Source organism: Taurulus bubalis (genome assembly GCF_910589615.1).
Source record: "Taurulus bubalis genome assembly, chromosome: 5".
Classification (NCBI taxonomy): Eukaryota; Metazoa; Chordata; class Actinopteri; order Perciformes; family Cottidae; genus Taurulus; species Taurulus bubalis.
This window is the reverse complement of record NC_136593.1, coordinates 3733505-3754171: the sequence shown is the minus strand read 5'-3', so window position 1 is coordinate 3754171 and position 20667 is coordinate 3733505. Positions and strand designations below refer to the sequence as shown.

General features: G+C 41.1%; 2 protein-coding genes and 1 pseudogene across 3 annotated transcripts; all 3 read left to right on the top strand.

The window, feature by feature from the left end:
- Positions 1-2659: 2659 nt before the first annotated feature.
- Positions 2660-3841, top strand: LOC306736558 (E3 ubiquitin-protein ligase TRIM39-like; the record flags this gene model as incomplete). Its single annotated transcript, XM_079218204.1, has 1 exon — positions 2660-3841. The coding sequence occupies one exon, from the start codon at positions 2660-2662 to the stop codon at positions 3839-3841; it is 1182 nt and encodes a 393-aa protein (XP_079074330.1).
- A 4733-nt stretch (positions 3842-8574) lies between these two features.
- LOC306736678 (E3 ubiquitin-protein ligase TRIM39-like) lies at positions 8575-9954 on the top strand (annotated as a pseudogene). Its single transcript has one exon. The product of its transcript is annotated as an E3 ubiquitin-protein ligase TRIM39-like (transcript).
- Positions 9955-13162: 3208 nt separating this feature from the next.
- Positions 13163-19042, top strand: LOC306736556 (C-C chemokine receptor type 6-like; the record flags this gene model as incomplete). Its single annotated transcript, XM_079218202.1, has 2 exons — positions 13163-13182; positions 17968-19042. The coding sequence occupies 2 exons, from the start codon at positions 13163-13165 to the stop codon at positions 19040-19042; spliced, it is 1095 nt and encodes a 364-aa protein (XP_079074328.1).
- Positions 19043-20667: the final 1625 nt, after the last annotated feature.

Below are 20667 nucleotides of genomic sequence, written 5' to 3'. Positions count from 1 at the left end.
CGATGTGAGAGGTTGGAGGATGTCGTATGTGTTGCCCTCTGAGGCAAATTTGCAATTTGTGATTTTGGGCTCCACAAAATAAATTGAATTGTCAGGAAGAGCAACCAGATCGAAGCTTCGAATGATCAATTTCTGCACGTCTCATTTAAAATTCTGCAACGTAGAAACTCTTCAGTGCAACTTGGAGGCCGTGATTGATTGGTGTGGGACCGACAGTCACGTGGAGCGGATCGCCTGCCAATCAGAAGATCGGCGGTTCGATTCCACGTCTCCTCGGGCGATACGCACCCCAGATTGACTTGGATGCTTTAGTTTCTCTTTCTTTTTTTTGTCATAGTTTTTGTCTCCAACATTAACTCTTAACACAGAACTGGGCTAAAATCAAGGTAAACATAATTATTATAGAAAGCCAAAATATTTTAACTCCATGTGAACTGTGTATGAAGCTTAAATTGCTTTGTTCTTTACTTTTTGTTTTAATCAAACACAATCTGTTAAGTCGCTGGTCCACCTTCAATGACAACAACCCATCCCTGGTATGTAAAGTTAATACCTGAACACATTTGTGTCAAAGCTCCGCCCCCTGACCTGGCTCACCTGAAGTAAACCAAGAAATGCAGGTTATTGTCGTTCATTGAGACGAGGCACGGACACAGAGAGAGAAAACAAGATCCACCCTCGGATCTAAATTTCTGACGGAGAACAAGCAGAACAGAAAGTTGAACAGAGTTATTGAAAATGTATTTTCAGGCTGCCATAAAAAAAATCTGGCCAGAGACAGCAGATGAAAATTAGCCTCTCTGGCTAACTCTGGCTCACTTACAGTGCTACTGTTGATTAGTGTGCATTGTCCCTGCAAAATATACAAATAAATAAAGTAAAAAATAGCACAAAATACAAATATGAACCTGAAGATGAGCATGATATGTCCCCTTTCATGCAGAAATCAGAATACAATACTTAAAATACTAGTTTTCCTCTCCAGAGAATCAGAAAATTGTTATGTTTAATTTAAAAGAAAATCTGGACTAAATGTCACTATTGGATTTGTACTTATAAAGTTATACGTTCAATGGCAGTGGACGACCATTTGTGTAGTTGCTGTCTTTGTTAACGCACACAAAGTAAAGAGGACTTGTACATATTGTACATGATGTACATAATACATAATGTATTATATAACCTTGTGTAGTTATTACCAACTTTAAGTTGCATAAATATCTGATAGTACTTTTGAATTGGAATGAGTATTTTCTGTATATTGTAGTCTTTTGTTATCACTTTCTAACCATCAATAAGAAGAATAAATCGATCCTACTCTATATTACTTAGTATACTTTGATAAAATATACTTGAATATGTGTTGTGTTAAACTTAGGTTGTATGGACATCAGTTTATACTGTAGCACTTTCTGTTTCCCTTGTGGTTCATTACATGTGATCCTAATCTGAAAAGCTGCCGTTGGTCCTGAGTAACCGGTCGCTCCACCCGGGTCATTAAACTCTCATGTTTCTACTGAACTCTTTGTCTTTAACCAGTTACAGAAAAGGCACACAGCAGTTTGCATATCATGTGTGGATTATACATGACTAGAAACTCAGTGAATGCACAATATCTCAATAACCGCCTGTTACACTGAATTAATATTCTGTGGATATTCATGTTCCCCAAAATGATGAACCCTGTCGTGACTTTTACTCAAGCACCACCTTTGGACACATTTTTCAGTCTTTATGTGAAAAAAAAATGCATTATGATTTGGACACATGTCAGTGTTTGAGCTCTGCAAAGCAAGTCCTTCCTCCCTGCTGCTGTCAGGCTGCACAACAAACTGAGCTAAAAACAAAACACTTCAATCACTTTTTGGTCACTTTAACCACTTTAACTGGTGCAGTATGAGCACATTTTTAAATACTTGTTTACTCTGTCTGTATATATAATAGTGTTATTGTGGATTTTTACTGTTTACTATATTTACTACTTGCTTCTTATTTTACTACTATCTCTCGCTGCTGTAATTCTGCAATTTCCCCACTGCGGGACTAATAAAGGATTATCTTATTTTATGATATAAAAACTGCAAAAAGCGTGGAGAGATAGCGATATATAGTTAATTGAGGACATGCATGCTCCCCAGAGGATGAACATTGTCCATTGTGGAGCCTCAATGGCATGTCCTCTGGCCAAAATGTGACTGTGTGTGCAGACAATCATAATCTGTGTTTGCGATGAAATATTCTGAGCACATTCGTGAGGATGAGCCCCTTTTTATTTTCTAGAGCCTATGACTTTTCTGAAAGCCTTGCCTTTTTATATAAGAGACCTTCTATCAGTCACACGCATCAGGTGAAAACTAAGAGTAACTCCACACTGGAATAAAAAGAAGAAACAAGCTCCACCCCTTCATATGACTCACCTGAGCGGAGACAGAGGAGGAAATGCAGATTGTTGTTTCTGCCAGTAAGAAAAGACTCAGACGCTGAGAGACAGCATGCCAGGACGTCTACTGGGAAAAGAGCTACAGGAAGACCGGGATTACAGTGAGTACTGGGATTCTGGAAGTGGATGAGCGTTGAAAAGAATACAGACAGAAGAAGAAGAAGTCTAGAAGTGAAAGTTCTTTCAGATCTGCTATTTCCATCTTCACTTTGACGGAAAATGGCTTCACAGACTCTCTGCAGTCTGCACTCTGAGAAACTCAGACTCTTCTGTCTGGACCATCAGCAGCTGGTGTGTCTCGTCTGCAAAGATTCAGAAGCACACAATAACCACAGATTCAAACCCATCGATGAAGCTGCTAAAAATCTCAAAGAGGAGCTCCAGAGATCCCTGGAGCCCGTAAAGGAAAAACTGAAGCTGTTTGAACAAGTTAAAGGAAACTGTGATCAAACAGCAGAACACATGAAGGTCCAGGCCCGACGAGCAGAGAAAACGATTAAGGAGCAGATTAAGAAGCTTCACCAGATTCTAGAGGAGGAAGAGGAGGCCAGGATCTCTGCTCTGAGGGTGGAAGAGAAGCAGAAGAGTCAGATGATGAAGGAGAAGATGGAGGCTCTGAGCAGAGAGATAGCAGCTCTTTCAGACACAGTCAGAGCCACAGAGGACGAGCTGAGAGCTGAAGACGTCTCATTCCTCAACAACTACAAGGCTGCAGTGGAACGAGTCCAGCAGCGCCCCCTGCTGGAGGATCCACAGCTGCTCTCAGGAGCTCTGATAGACGAGGCCAAACACCTGGGCAACCTGACCTTCAACATCTGGACCAAGATGAAGGACCTGGTCTCCTACACTCCTGTGGTTCTGGACCCAAACTCTGCTCATCCAAAACTCATCCTGACTGAAGATCTGACCAGTGTGAGACGAGGAGAGAGACAGAAGCTTCCTGATAATCCAGAGAGGTTTGATTTCTTCGTGTCTGTCCTGGGCTCTGAGGGGTTTAACTCAGGGACTCACAGCTGGGACGTCGAGGTTGGAGACAGTCCATGGTGGGCCTTGGGTGCGGCAGCAGAATCTGCTCAAAGAAAAGGAGAACTAGCTTTACAGTCCGGATTATGGAGAATACAGTTTCAAAAACAGGTATACACAGCGCGCTCGTTCCCTGGTCCGGAGGTTGTTCTCTCAGTGAAGAAGCTCCAGAGGATCAGAGTCAAACTGGACTGGAATCGAGGAGAGCTGTCATTCTCTGACGCTGACACTAATGCACACGTACACACGTTCACGCAAACCTTCACTGACAAGTTGTTTCCGTACTTTAACACAACGATTGGATTCCCACTGAAGATATTACCGGTGGATGACTCTGCAGCAAGCAAAGGGTACAGCAAGTGGTGGCCTTTCAGGTAAAAGCAGTGAAACAGAAGTTAGAGCGTCTAAGACGTGTTCCTCAGTGAAGAGGAATGTTTAAGCGACAAGAGGGATTTAAATCAAATCCTTTGCATTTGATTGGAGTGCTATAAAGTAGGTGTGCTTTAGACTGTAGTGTATCTCCAATGTAGACCAAGGTTGATGATTGAAGTGGGATAACATGATTTTACTGGTTAAAATGCTGTATTAACTTACATATTTTGTTTTCTAGGAAGAAAGGAAAAAAAAAAATGTATATAAAAAAAAAATATATATATACATTTTGTTTGTATTTTTGTGTGGTAAATATACACAGCATAACCAAGATGTGATCTAAAAGGGTTAAACGGGTATTATTTATTTATTCTTTCATCTGGACTTTAATATCTCTTTCGATTCATTCATAAAAAACTCACCTTTTGAGTGCTTGTGTTCACATACATGTGGTTAATGGACGACCCATTGGTCAGGTGAGAATACGTGAAGACAAACAGTAAAAAAAGATATTGTTGTTTTTTTTACTTTAAAGCATGTAAACATGTTGTAGTAGAAACACAAAATACAAACATGAACCTGAAGATGAGCATGACATGTCCCCTTTAATGCAGAGTTCAGAATACAATGCTTAAAATACTTTGTTTTCCTCTCCAGAGAATCAGAAAATTGTTCTGTTTCATTTTGCCAAAAAAAAAAGAAGTCGTGCCTAAATGTCACTATTGGATGTGTACTGTATAAAGTTATACTTTCAATGGCAGTGGACTGCCATGCATTACATATTTATGTAAATGCTGTCTTTTTGAACTTACACATTGTGGGCAACTTTTCCATTCTGACTGTTATTAAATGTAAAGAAGACTTGTGCTGAACATGTATTTCTTACCTTGTCTAGTCATAACCAACTTTAAGTTTGCATAAAGATCTGATTGTACTTATGATTGATACATCCTAGTTTTATTGGAATGAGTATTTTCTGTATATTGTTGTCTTTTGTTCTCACTTTCTAACAATCAATAAAAATAATAAATGCATGTGGACGTGGTTTCAGTTTATATTGTAGCGCTTGTTGTTTCACATGTGATGCATTAGATGCACTGGTGTATAAAGTACCCAAAAGCCATACTTGAGTAAAAGTAAAGATACCTGACTGGAAAATTACTCCAGTAAAAGTAAAAGTCACGTATTAGAATACTACTTGAGTAAAAGTCTTAAAGTATGTGATATTGTCTGTACTTAAGTATCAAAAGTATTTTTCTGATATAAAATGTACTTAAGTATTGAAAGTAAAAGTACAAGTACATGCTGTTAATAAAAAAGCAAAGGGTCAGAATTTTGAGAATTATGAAGTTTATTCTTTTAAGTGCTGTGGCGACCATGACCAAGGACAAGGAGTTGTGTTGAACATAACTGGGTTGGCTGTGATCCATCCACATATATTATGTTCAACATAATATATTGTACCTAATTATACTTATCATCACAATTCTCCAAAAAGCAATATGACACTATGAAGGAGTTGTAACAGTGCGGTCATAAGTATGCTAATTCCACCGTGGGTCCCTTGGGGTCTGTGGATCCCTTGGTACCGGGACGTGGGTCACTTGGCACCGGTCCCTTGGTCCCTTGGTCCCTTGGAACTGGTCCCTTGGTACCGGGCCGTGGGTCCCTTGGTACTGGGCCGTGGGTCCCTTGGTACCGGGACGTGGGTCACTTGGTACCGGTCCCTTGGTACCGGGCCGTGGGTCCCTTGGTACCGGTCCCTTGGTACCGGGTCGTGGGTCCCTTGGTACCGGGCCGCACAGAAAGAATGAATGAAAATTTTTAATAAAATCCAAAAAATCAAGGCCGGAAAGATGTTTTATTGTGAAAAAATGACCGGATACATCCGTCTGTGGTAACCTCAGACGGAACCTCGTGACACATGTCAGCAGGTTACGTCATACGTTACCCTGAAAATGAAACTGAATGTATCGGAGTAAAAGTATCGGAGTAAAAGTACCAGTTTTCTTTGCAAAATGTAATGAAGTAAAAGTAAAAGTCAACTGAAATATAAATAGTAATTTAGAGTACAGATATCCAAAAAAAACCTAATCTGAACAGGTTGGTCCTGAGTAACCGGTCGTTTAACTCTCATGTTTGTACTGAACTCTTTATCCTTTCCAAATGTCCTTATAAGCAGAGGCGGTCTTAACATAGAGGCATAGGTAGGCGGCTGCTTGGGGCCCCCTACCAGTGGTCGTAGTAGGGGGGCCCCCAACCAACCTCAAAAAGAAAAAGAAAAGAAAAAGCCCCTCATCATCATGAACGCTGTTCGATTCCACGTCTCCTCGGGCGATACGCACCCCAGATTTACTTGGATGCTTTAGTTTCTCTTTCTTTTTTTTGTCATAGTTTTTGTCTCCAACATTAACTCTTAACACAGAACTGGGCTAAAATCAAGGTAAACATAATTATTATAGAAAGCCAAAATATTTTAACTCCATGTGAACTGTGTATGAAGCTTAAATTGCTTTGTTCTTTACTTTTTGTTTTAATCAAACACAATCTGTTAAGTCGCTGGTCCACCTTCAATGACAACAACCCATCCCTGGTATGTAAAGTTAATACCTGAACACATTTGTGTCAAAGCTCCGCCCCCTGACCTGGCTCACCTGAAGTAAACCAAGAAATGCAGGTTATTGTCGTTCATTGAGACGAGGCACGGACACAGAGAGAGAAAACAAGATCCACCCTCGGATCTAAATTTCTGACGGAGAACAAGCAGAACAGAAAGTTGAACAGAGTTATTGAAAATGTATTTTCAGGCTGCCATAAAAAAAATCTGGCCAGAGACAGCAGATGAAAATTAGCCTCTCTGGCTAACTCTGGCTCACTTACAGTGCTACTGTTGATTAGTGTGCATTGTCCCTGCAAAATATACAAATAAATAAAGTAAAAAATAGCACAAAATACAAATATGAACCTGAAGATGAGCATGATATGTCCCCTTTCATGCAGAAATCAGAATACAATACTTAAAATACTAGTTTTCCTCTCCAGAGAATCAGAAAATTGTTATGTTTAATTTAAAAGAAAATCTGGACTAAATGTCACTATTGGATTTGTACTTATAAAGTTATACGTTCAATGGCAGTGGACGACCATGCATTACATATTTGTGTAGTTGCTGTCTTTGTTAACGCACACAAAGTAAAGAGGACTTGTACATATTGTACATGATGTACATAATACATAATGTATTATATAACCTTGTGTAGTTATTACCAACTTTAAGTTGCATAAATATCTGATAGTACTTTTGAATTGGAATGAGTATTTTCTGTATATTGTAGTCTTTTGTTATCACTTTCTAACCATCAATAAGAAGAATAAATCAACCATGACATCGATCCTACTCTATATTACTTAGTATACTTTGATAAAATATACTTGAATATGTGTTGTGTTAAACTTAGGTTGTATGGACATCAGTTTATACTGTAGCACTTTCTGTTTCCCTTGTGGTTCATTACATGTGATCCTAATCTGAAAAGCTGCCGTTGGTCCTGAGTAACCGGTCGCTCCACCCGGGTCATTAAACTCTCATGTTTCTACTGAACTCTTTGTCTTTAACCAGTTACAGAAAAGGCACACAGCAGTTTGCATATCATGTGTGGATTATACATGACTAGAAACTCAGTGAATGCACAATATCTCAATAACCGCCTGTTACACTGAATTAATATTCTGTGGATATTCATGTTCCCCAAAATGATGAACCCTGTCGTGACTTTTACTCAAGCACCACCTTTGGACACATTTTTCAGTCTTTATGTGAAAAAAAAATGCATTATGATTTGGACACATGTCAGTGTTTGAGCTCTGCAAAGCAAGTCCTTCCTCCCTGCTGCTGTCAGGCTGCACAACAAACTGAGCTAAAAACAAAACACTTCAATCACTTTTTGGTCACTTTAACCACTTTAACTGGTGCAGTATGAGCACATTTTTAAATACTTGTTTACTCTGTCTGTATATATAATAGTGTTATTGTGGATTTTTACTGTTTACTATATTTACTACTTGCTTCTTATTTTACTACTATCTCTCGCTGCTGTAATTCTGCAATTTCCCCACTGCGGGACTAATAAAGGATTATCTTATTTTATGATATAAAAACTGCAAAAAGCGTGGAGAGATAGCGATTCATAGTTAATTGAGGACATGCATGCTCCCCAGAGGATGAACATTGTCCATTGTGGAGCCTCAATGGCATGTCCTCTGGCCAAAATGTGACTGTGTGTGCAGACAATCATAATCTGTGTTTGCGATGAAATATTCTGAGCACATTCGTGAGGATGAGCCCCTTTTTATTTTCTAGAGCCTATGACTTTTCTGAAAGCCTTGCCTTTTTATATAAGAGACCTTCTATCAGTCACACGCATCAGGTGAAAACTAAGAGTAACTCCACACTGGAATAAAAAGAAGAAACAAGCTCCACCCCTTCATATGACTCACCTGAGCGGAGACAGAGGAGGAAATGCAGATTGTTGTTTCTGCCAGTAAGAAAAGACTCAGACGCTGAGAGACAGCATGCCAGGACGTCTACTGGGAAAAGAGCTACAGGAAGACCGGGATTACAGTGAGTACTGGGATTCTGTAAGTGGATGAGCGTTGAAAAGAATACAGACAGAAGAAGAAGAAGTCTAGAAGTGAAAGTTCTTTCAGATCTGCTATTTCCATCTTCACTTTGACGGAAAATGGCTTCACAGACTCTCTGCAGTCTGCACTCTGAGAAACTCAGACTCTTCTGTCTGGACCATCATCAGCTGGTGTGTCTCGTCTGCAAAGATTCAGAAGCACACAATAACCACAGATTCAAACCCATCGATGAAGCTGCTAAAAATCTCAAAGAGGAGCTCCAGAGATCCCTGGAGCCCGTAAAGGAAAAACTGAAGCTGTTTGAACAAGTTAAAGGAAACTGTGATCAAACAGCAGAACACATGAAGGTCCAGGCCCGACGAGCAGAGAAAACGATTAAGGAGCAGATTAAGAAGCTTCACCAGATTCTAGAGGAGGAAGAGGAGGCCAGGATCTCTGCTCTGAGGGTGGAAGAGAAGCAGAAGAGTCAGATGATGAAGGAGAAGATGGAGGCTCTGAGCAGAGAGATAGCAGCTCTTTCAGACACAGTCAGAGCCACAGAGGACGAGCTGAGAGCTGAAGACGTCTCATTCCTTTAACAACTACAAGGCTGCAGTGGAACGAGTCCAGCAGCGCCCCCTGCTGGAGGATCCACAGCTGCTCTCAGGAGCTCTGATAGACGAGGCCAAACACCTGGGCAACCTGACCTTCAACATCTGGACCAAGATGAAGGACCTGGTCTCCTACACTCCTGTGGTTCTGGACCCAAACTCTGCTCATCCAAAACTCATCCTGACTGAAGATCTGACCAGTGTGAGACGAGGAGAGAGACAGAAGCTTCCTGATAATCCAGAGAGGTTTGATTTCTTCGTGTCTGTCCTGGGCTCTGAGGGGTTTAACTCAGGGACTCACAGCTGGGACGTCGAGGTTGGAGACAGTCCATGGTGGGCCTTGGGTGCGGCAGCAGAATCTGCTCAAAGAAAAGGAGAACTAGCTTTACAGTCCGGATTATGGAGAATACAGTTTCAAAAACAGATATACACAGCGCGCTCATTCCCTGGTCCGGAGGTTGTTCTCTCAGTGAAGAAGCTCCAGAGGATCAGAGTCAAACTGGACTGGAATCGAGGAGAGCTGTCATTCTCTGACGCTGACACTAATGCACACGTACACACGTTCACGCAAACCTTCACTGACAAGTTGTTTCCGTACTTTAACACAACGATTGGATTCCCACTGAAGATATTACCGGTGGATGACTCTGCAGCAAGCAAAGGGTACAGCAAGTGGTGGCCTTTCAGGTAAAAGCAGTGAAACAGAAGTTAGAGCGTCTAAGACGTGTTTCTCAGTGAAGAGGAATATTTAAGCGACAAGAGGGATTTAAATCAAATCCTTTGCATTTGATTGGAGTGCTATAAAGTAGGTGTGCTTTAGACTGTAGTGTATCTCCAATGTAGACCAAGGTTGATGATTGAAGTGGGATAACATGATTTTACTGGTTAAAATGCTGTATTAACTTACATATTTTGTTTTCTAGGAAGAAAGGAAAAAAAAAATGTATATAAAAAAAAAATATATATACATTTTGTTTGTATTTTTGTGTGGTAAATATACACAGCATAACCAAGATGTGATCTAAAAGGGTTAAACGGGTATTATTTATTTATTCTTTCATCTGGACTTTAATATCTCTTTCGATTCATTCATAAAATATACGTGAAGACAAACAGTAAAAAAAGATATTGTTGTTTTTTTTACTTTAAAGCATGTAAACATGTTGTAGTAGAAACACAAAATACAAACATGAACCTGAAGATGAGCATGACATGTCCCATTTAATGCAGAGTTCAGAATACAATGCTTAAAATACTTTGTTTTCCTCTCCAGAGAATCAGAAAATTGTTCTGTTTCATTTTGCCAAAAAAAAAAGAAGTCGTGCCTAAATGTCACTATTGGATGTGTACTGTATAAAGTTATACTTTCAATGGCAGTGGACTGCCATGCATTACATATTTATGTAAATGCTGTCTTTTTGAACTTACACATTGTGGGCAACTTTTCCATTCTGACTGTTATTAAATGTAAAGAAGACTTGTGCTGAACATGTATTTCTTACCTTGTCTAGTCATAACCAACTTTAAGTTTGCATAAAGATCTGATTGTACTTATGATTGATACATCCTAGTTTTATTGGAATGAGTATTTTCTGTATATTGTTGTCTTTTGTTCTCACTTTCTAACAATCAATAAAAATAATAAACGCATGTGGACGTGGTTTCAGTTTATATTGTAGCGCTTGTTGTTTCACATGTGATGCATTAGATGCACTGGTGTATAAAGTACCCAAAAGCCATACTTGAGTAAAAGTAAAGATACCTTAGTAGAAAAATTACTCCAGTAAAAGTAAAAGTCACGTATTAGAATACTACTTGAGTAAAAGTCTTAAAGTATGTGATATTGTCTGTACTTAAGTATCAAAAGTATTTTTCTGATATAAAATGTACTTAAGTATTGAAAGTAAAAGTACAAGTACATGCTGTTAATAAAAAAGCAAAGGGTCAGAATTTTGAGAATTATGAAGTTTATTCTTTTAAGTGCTGTGGCGACCATGACCAAGGACAAGGAGTTGTGTTGAACATAACTGGGTTGGCTGTGATCCATCCACATATATTATGTTCAACATAATACCTCGTGACACATGTCAGCAGGTTACGTCATACGTTACCCTGAAAATGAAACTGAATGTATCGGAGTAAAAGTATCGGAGTAAAAGTACCAGTTTTCTTTGCAAAATGTAATGAAGTAAAAGTAAAAGTCAACTGAAATATAAATAGTAATTTAGAGTACAGATATCCAAAAAAAAACTAATCTGAACAGGTTGGTCCTGAGTAACCGGTCGTTTAACTCTCATGTTTGTACTGAACTCTTTATCCTTTCCAAATGTCCTTATAAGCAGAGGCGGTCTTAACATAGAGGCATAGGTAGGCGGCTGCTTGGGGCCCCCTACCAGTGGTCGTAGTAGGGGGGCCCCCAACCAACCTCAAATAGAAAAAGAAAAGAAAAAGCCCCTTATCATCATGAACGCTTCAAAAGCATGGTCAATTGTATTAATATTCTTAAGAAATACGTTGAAACGTTGAAGTAGTAGTTAAAATGTCGTGTAAAATGTCGTGTCCCTACACCCCCTATTTTCACAATGAAATGGACTAGTCCGTAACGGTGCGCGGCGCGAAAGATAAATACACAGTGACAGGAGGACTGGAAATTACACAGAGGCGACGTTATCCAAGCGACTCAATTAAAAGAAAAAAAAGAAAAGACGGCGATAAATATTTAGAAACGTTGCCAAAGATGACACACTTTCTTACGACTACTGGGGATACAGGCAGGAACGTCCAAAGCATTGAACATGCCACTACAGCAGCAGCAGCTAGCTGTGAAGTGGCGCAAGGTGAGGATAACAACGTTAACCCTCTAGGGTCTTGCGTCACGCGGCGTGACATACAGTGTTTAATTTTTGTAAAAAATCATATCTCCACGAAAATACGGCGCAGAAAAAAAGAATCCGCTACTGTTAGAACCACCAAACTCTGCAGTTTCCGGCCCCCTCTTCTGTGAGCTTCTGTGTCCCTGTAACAGAAGCTGACACTCCTTTCACCGTGATTAGTCAATTCAGGTTTCCGTCAAAAAATGTTGTGACTACCAATGAACACTCAGGAAATCCCTAAGGACCTACCCACCCAGCTACGCTACAAAGGACCTACAATAACCTACACACCTGAGGTTTATATATACATGCTGTAGTTTACAGTCAGACAGAAGCTAGAGAGCATGGAGAGAACACAGTTCACAACAGAGGAAGACGTTGCAGCGATTTTGGCCAGCAGCGATGAGGACGGAGGAGCGTCAGACAGGCCCTGAAGGCTTCGACTCCTGCGAGAAGATTATCCAGAGAGAAGGGATCCACTTAAAGAAAGTTGAACTGTTCAAACTACTAACTAGTAGTCATTTATTTTACAGAGAGGATGCACCACAGCCATCCCCACCAGCCCCAGTCTGTTTTCTATTTCTGAACATGTATATGTGTAAATATTTTTTTATTTATGAATAATTTATATTTTATTTGAAAACAAAAAATGTTGCATTGGTAATTTTTCATTTGCACACACCCCATGAAGCTTTATCTGCAGTATGAAGTCATTTCTCAGTCCCATTTCTATCATTTTGGTGAAAGGTGTGAAAGACCACATTTCTGCTAAAAAAACGATAATACAAAATTTGGTTTTAGACATTTATTTACATGTAGCTACCATTTTATTTATATATTTCACTGCTTTTGTGAACCTAATACCTTTTGGTAAACTAACTTCTAGCACCAAAATGTTTGTCAACATGAGTAAAGGTATGTTTTCACCAGATATATGATGATTCTTGAATTTTTCAGCTTTAGATTCATATTATCACTTTCCACTTTTGCCATATGACAATCGTGCCTAATTATATAGATAGCTGAGATTGTTCTGCAATTTTAGATGTAACACATGGGTATGTATCTTACATGCAAGTGCCTGAAAAGGATAATTTAAGAAATTATGTAAAATCGAGAAAAAGGCTTAAGACCCTATAGGGTTAACCAAGACAATGAAGAGGACATCATGTTGTAGCCGCCCACCGTCACCGACAGTGTTATTGACGACGTTGACAACGATGATGACGATGATGGGGCTTTGGTGAGTCAACTGCCTAGTTCTGCTAATAGCCCTAGCTGTGGTAATCCTGGTGGCACCGACCAAAGCACTGTCGGCTTGCTGACAGATGACCCGGCTCTCTGGCCTAAGAAGCTCACTGCAGAGGAGCGATGTGCGATCGTCCGAAAAGGTCCCATACAAATTAGTGTGCTAGAATTCCCCAAAAATCAAGAGGGGCGGAGATTTACTAGTAATGATTACTGCTTCCAAATGAAAAACGGGGAGAAGATTAATAGGACGTGGCTTATCTACAGTGAATCAGGGGACTGTTATGTGCTTTTGTTGCCAACTTTTTGGAGAGGGGAACACACATTTAAGTTCAGATGGTTTTAACAACTGGAGAAACCTCGGAGCTCACCTGAAACAGCATGAGAGGTCTGCTGAACATGTGTCTCATATGGAGTCCTGGCACACACTTACACCAAAGACTTCAGATAGGCACAGCCATTAATCAGCTGAACCAAAATGCAATGATGGCAGAAATTGAGAGCTGGAGAAATATTTTAAAGGGGAAGATTTTTTTTTTAGATTAGCTTTACCTGCCTATCCACCATTCAGTCGGCAAAATCTTTTTTCGTTCTCTTTTCAAGATCGGATGGGGGGGCCCCATACATACCTTCGCCCCAATTTACTAAATCCGCCACTGCTTAGAAGGGTAACTATTGCAGTCAAGATGGCAGCAAAGACAACAGAAACCAGGATCTATTTATCTCGTGTCGTGTCTAACTTGAGTGGATCATAACATATCAAATGAATCTGCAGATGCTTCATTTCAAAAGGAGACAAAGGGATGTCAGTTTTGAGCCTTAACAGGGCAAAATGTGCCCTGCAATGGGACTGTCAGGCTTGTTTTTATTTATTAAAATCAGTGACTGCTAAGCCTTCACTGCTGGCCTAAACAGAATCACAAAGTTACATTATTATTTTTTTTGTAAATATATATATACATATATACACCAGTGGCGGGCCGTCAGGGCCTGCTAAGCCTTCTCTGCTAGCCTAAACAGAATCACAAAGTTATAGCTATTTTATAATTACATTATTATTTATTTTATAATTTATTTTATAATTAAAAGTTATATTTATTTTATAATGTAATTGTTTTTCACAAATACACTACATGTATTATAATTAGTTTTCCCTATTAGCTTATTATTCTCATGCTGCTAGCTAGCATGCTGACTATGATTAGCTGTAAAATGTCAAAATAAAGTATAAACATAAATTGAATTGGATTTTGCATGCAAGGCTGAGATATGTGTATGCTAGCAATGTGTATGCTAGCAATTAGCATTAGTGAGTCACATGCTAATCCATATTCGTATATGACTATTTCAGCCGTGGTTCAACCCGGACAGGTCGTCCCTTGTAGTGTTCTCGTGCAGGGTGTTGGAACTCTGGACTAAACACCGAGTTAAACCACAGTCAATGAAGACGGAGTCGTAATAAGTTTCACCCATTTACTGTAACTCTTTTCCTTCAATCATGCTGGTGAAAACTGCAAACAAAGACAATACAAACATTCAGTGTACATACATAAATATAACATTTCACAGTAGAAAATATAAATATACATTGCATCTTTATACATTTACAGCACTCACGAAATTGCCTCTACGATGCTTCCCCGTGGATGCGAGCAGATTCTGGAGCATGCGGTCCACTGTCAAATGTTAACCCGAGCTAGTGAAACCAGACACTATTTAACCGGAAGTACCGAAACCGGAAGTGACTAAACCGGAAGTCCCGCCCCGGAAGTGAATTAACCGGAAGTGACGTCATAACATGCCATGAACAGGAAAATCCTGTTACCAATAACTGTCTTGAAATAAACCCCATTAATTCAACAAAAATGAAATATAAAATGCCGTAGAGGCAACACATCCCTTGTTTATTTACGACATGATGTGTAGCATCCACAAGCTTTGTGCTAAAATAGAAGAAGATCGGCGGTTCAATTCCCCGTTCCTCCAGTTCCTCGGGCGATACACACCCCAAATGTGTGGGTATGAATGCTTTAGCTTCTCTTTCTTATTTCTTTCTTTTGTCATAGTGTAACAGGCTCGACCCTGACCTGGTCAGAGCTTACTCCTTATGCCAGCCGTGTAAGGAGGGGCCGTTTTAGAACCCTAAGGTTTTCCACTCAGTTTGTTTTCGATTACAATTTATAGAGACATGGACGGATGTTAAAAAACCCATTCGTTCAATATCTCCCCGTGGCCTACCTATTTCATTGAGCCACATGATCCACCGAACTGTTTCCTCTAGGGAAAGGAAGATGAACCGTTTTACACACAGTGCAACCCAAACGGTTACTTACATTTGTCTGGATCTAGAAACGAGGCAGGATTTTGATGGATTGTGTTCCCGGGTCAATGGCCTCGGCCCGGTGTATACCTTGGTGTCTCGACAACATGGAAGTCGTCTTCTTCGATTAAACGGAGGTCCACATTGAGTAGATTTCTACACTCTTATTTTAGTATATATGTTTTATTTCAACAAGAGTTATTATACACACAGTACCATAACCGAGTCTTTTCTGTACTTGGAGGTTTTCCCCTCAGTACTAAGAAACAGTCACAAGTATCACAATGTAAGAAAGTCTCTATTTGATTTCTCAAATAGAGTGGTTCCGTCTCAGGGACAGGGTCCAAGAGGAACTGAAGAAGTGTGCCTGTTATCATTATATTTATAGGCAAGTGTGTGGGATGATCTCTATCCGGACATAGTGGGAGTGACTTAGTAACAGGTGCGTCTGATTACAATATGCTTTGATCGTGGTCACACGATCAATAGTGTGTTTGAGGTTACAGCTGCAAAAGCTACTCAAGGTCAGCTGATAAGCAGCAGGACCATATTTAGACCTGTCTTCCGTATACAACAGGATACTATCTGTTATGACCCTATTTAGACCTGTCTTCTGATATATAAATGTCATAAAAAACAGGAATGTACTACAGCGTATTAATGCGTGATAGAAGACAATTTTGCTCAAAACATTTAGTTATATTCAATAAAGAGAAAATGAAAAGAACTTAGAAAAGTTTAAGTCTCAACACAGAACCGGCTTAATCAATCAGACATCATCTGATTTGAGAGCTAAAATCAAGGTAAAAATAATTGTTATGAAGCCAACAAATAATAACTCCATGTGAACTGTGTGTGTAAATTGTTTTCTTCTTTACTTTTTGTTTTAATCAAACACAATCTGTTAAGTCAATGGTCCATCTTCAATGACAACAACCCATCCCTGGTATGTAAACTGAACAAAAAAATAGATTATCCCTGACCTGGCTCACCTGAAGGAAACCAAGAAATAAAGGTTATTGTTGTTCATTGAGACGAGGCACGAACACAGAGAGAGAAAACAAGATCCACCTTCCACTGACGGAGAACGAACAGAACAGAAACACTCCAGAACAAAGTCCTTAGAGGTGGAGCGAGCTCTCAGTTTTATCTGTTGGCCAGCTGTGTTTTACAACGTCAATCAGAGAGATAATGGCTTGGGTTCTGCCTGCTATGACTTCCAGAAACCACTACGAGAATGTCCAGTTAGATAAGTGGAGGTCATCAAGCTTCAATCCAACTCATAACCTGCTTTAAAGAGCCTGTGTGAGACCTGTGTATCACAATGGGTCCTTACACAGAATCACCTGGTGGGTCGGGTTAGATTACATGTATATTCAGACAGTACGAGAAAAATAATCTTCTTTTTTTATGTTAAAGCATGTAAATATGTTCTAGTAGAAACACAAAATACAAATATGAACCTGAAGATGATCATGATGTCCCCTTTAATGTAGAAGGTAGCGCCGGCTACTCACTCATTACACAATATCTCAATAACCGCCTGTTAAATTTAATAAATATTCTGTGGATATTCATGTTCCCCAAAATGATGAACCCTGTCATGACTTTTACTCAAGCACCACCTTCTGGACACATTTTGCAGTCTTTATGTAAAAAAAAAAAAAACATAAAACATAAATGCATATGATTTGGACAAATTTCAGTGTTTGTTATATTAAAATTGCAAAAAGCAAGGACAGACAGCGATATATAGTTAATTGAGAACATGCATGCTCCCCAGGGGATGAACATTGTCCACCTCAATGGCATGTCCTCTCACACTGGAGTCAGGCCAAAATGTCAGCTGTGCATACACACAATCATAATCTGTCAGTTTGCTATGAAATGTTCTGAGCACATTCGTGTTTCCCAGAGGATGAGCCCCTTTTTATTTTGTAGACCCTATGACTTTTCTGAAAGCCTTGCCTTTTTATATAAGAGACCTTCTATCAGTCACACGCATCAGGTGAAAACTAAGAGTAACTTCACACTGGAATAAAAAGAATAAATAAGCTCCACCCCTTCATATGACTCACCTGAGCGGAGACAGAGGAGGAAATGCAGATTGTTGTTTCTGCCAGTAAGGAAAGACTCAGATGCTGAGAGACGGCATGCCAGGACGTCTACTGGGAAAGAGCTACAGGAAGACCGGGATTACAGTGAGTACTGGGATTCTGGAAGTGGATGAGCGTTGAAAAGAATACAGACAGAAGAAGAAGAAGTCTAGAAGTGAAAGTTCTTTCAGATCTGCTATTTCTATCTTCACTTTGACAGAAGCATATCAAGATTAGGACCTGAATCCATCAACAGCATTCTGAACACACAGATGTGTTGACTTTTATTTAGTTTTCTCTCTGAATTCCTGAATCTTTTGCTAATATCTTGATGTTTGATGTTCTCTCTCGGTTCTGTTCGCAGGAGGAACTACTCGGAGGACAATATGACCAACCAATCAGATTACGACTACGGCGACTACGGCGATTACAACGACAGTGACCTTGTTGAACCTTGTTCCCACCAGAACGCCCACAGCGTGTGGCTGGTGGTCGCCCCGTACGTCTACTCCATCATCTGCATCCTGGGCCTCGTGGGCAACGGCCTGGTGATCGCGACCTACGCCTTCTACAAGCGGACCAGGTCCATGACGGACGTCTACCTGCTGAACGTGGCCGTGGCGGACCTGCTGTTCGTGGCGTCGCTGCCCCTCATCGTCTACAACGAGCTGTGGGCGTGGCCGATGGGGCCGGTGGCCTGCAAGCTGCTGCGCGGCTCCTACAGCGTGAACCTGTACAGCGGCACGCTGCTGCTCGCCTGCATCAGCACCGACCGCTACCTCGCCATCGTCCAGGCCTGCCGCGGCTTCCGGCTGCGCTTGCTGCCGTACAGCCGCCTCATCTGCGCGGCCGTCTGGTCCGCGGCGCTGCTGCTGTCCGTCCCCACCTTCTACTTCTACAACTGGTACGTGGACGTCTGCGAGTTCCAGTTTGCGGACAACGCCGCGGCCTTGTGGCGTTGTCTACAGCTGGCCGTCGGCTTCTTTCTGCCGCTGCTCGTCATGGTGCTCTGCTACAGCGCCATCGTCGCCACCCTGCTGAGGGCCAGGACCTTCCGCCGGCAAAAGGCGGTATGGGTGGTCCTGGCTGTGGCGGTGGTGTTTGTGGTGTGCCACCTGCCCTACAACGCCATGCTGCTCTACGACACCGCCGCCATGTTCCAGGTGTGGTCCTGCAAGGAGGCGTACGTCCTGCAGACGGCCAAGACGGTGACGCAGACCCTGGCCTACCTGCACTGCTGCCTGAACCCGGTGCTGTACGCCGTCATGGGGGTGGAGTTCAGGAACCACTTCAGGAGGGTCGTCCTGGGCCTGTGCTGTCTGGGGAAGCGCAACATCGCCTCCCCGCAGCGCTTCTTCAGAGTCGCCTCCGAGATCTACGGGTCCGGCCGCCGCTCGGTGGACGGATCCAGTGAAAACGGCTCGTCTTTCACCATGTGAGACCCGAAGACCTCGAAGACCTCGAAGACCCGCTGGTCTCTGGAGGGCCGGACTCCAGCTGCGGTTCTCCATCAGATTCATCACACGTTCAGAGACAGAAATATCTTTTTATTTTCTTTCATCTTTTTTTTATTGTGAAGTGCTTATTTTCAAATAAAAACTCATGACAGTAATTTAGGGACTTCCTTTGGGTTTCTGGACCGGGTTCAGAGGGTTCAGAGTCCCGGTCAGACGTCCAGCAGCTCGAGAAGGTTTTCAGGATTAAACCGGCTGAGACGTCTTTTACATTTGCCAGTTTAACTCTTTGTAGCCTTCAGGGAAAATTGTAATTTGTAACCTTCCTCCCTTTGCTCTTTATTCCGCTAAACTCTGTTTCCTGTGATATTTAAGTTCTTATAACCATGAAAGTGATGAATTATTTGTGGGTCTTGGACATTTCAGAATAAAATGATGACTTCATCCACAAAGATTGTTGACTCCCGGTTGTTTTCTTGTTTGTTTGTTTGTTTGTTTGTGTGTTTTTTTCAGTCAATCATTAAAATACAATATTCTATATAATATACAAAACAGAAAGACTGAAAATGTATAGGTAGAAGCAAAAAATGCTTATATATTCCTATCCTAAATTATTATTATCAATTAAATCAGATATTTAATTCAATCCCAACGTGTTGGCTCACAGGTAAACTAGAGGGTATTGAATCTCTACGTATTGGCTCACAGGTAAACTAGAGGGTATTGAATCTCTACGTATTGGCTCACAGGTAAACTAGAGGGTATTGAATCTCTACGTATTGGCTCACAGGTAAACTAGAGGGTATTGAATCCCTACATATTGGCTCACAGGTAAACTAGAGGGTATTGAATCTCTACGTATTGGCTCACAGGTAAACTAGAGGGTATTGAATCCCTACATATTGGCTCACAGGTAAACTAGAGGGTATTGAATCCCTACATATTGGCTCACAGGTAAACTAGACGGTATTGAATCTCTACGTATTGGCTCACAGGTAAACTAGAGGGTATTGAATCCCTACATATTGGCTCACAGGTAAACTAGAGGGTATTGAATCCCTACATATTGGCTCACAGGTAAACTAGAGGGTATTGAATCCCTACATATTGGCTCACAGGTAAACTCTGGCTCACAGAGATGAAACATTAACTAGTTTCTGTTCACAGTAAAGCGTTCAGATCATAAAGAGTCGACTGTTCAATCACATTAAACCTGCAGCTCACTGACAGTTATTCACTGATGCTCTGTGGGCGAGTATAGAGCAGACTCTGGTCCAGACTCTGGTTCAGACTCTGGTTCAGACTCTGGTCCAGACTCTGGTTCAGACTCTGGTTCAGACTCTGGTCCAGACTCTGGTTCAGACTCTGGTTCAGACTCTGGTCCAGACACTGGTCCAGACTCTGATTCAGACACTGGTCCAGACTCTGATTCAGACTCTGGTCCAGACACTGGTCCAGACTCTGGTTCAGACTCTGGTTCAGACTCTGGTCCAGACTCTGGTTCAGACTCTGGTCCAGACTCTGGTTCAGACTCTGGTCCAGGCTTTGGTCCAGACTCTGATTCAGACTCTGGTTCAGACTCTGGTCCAGACTCTGGTTCAGACTCTGAT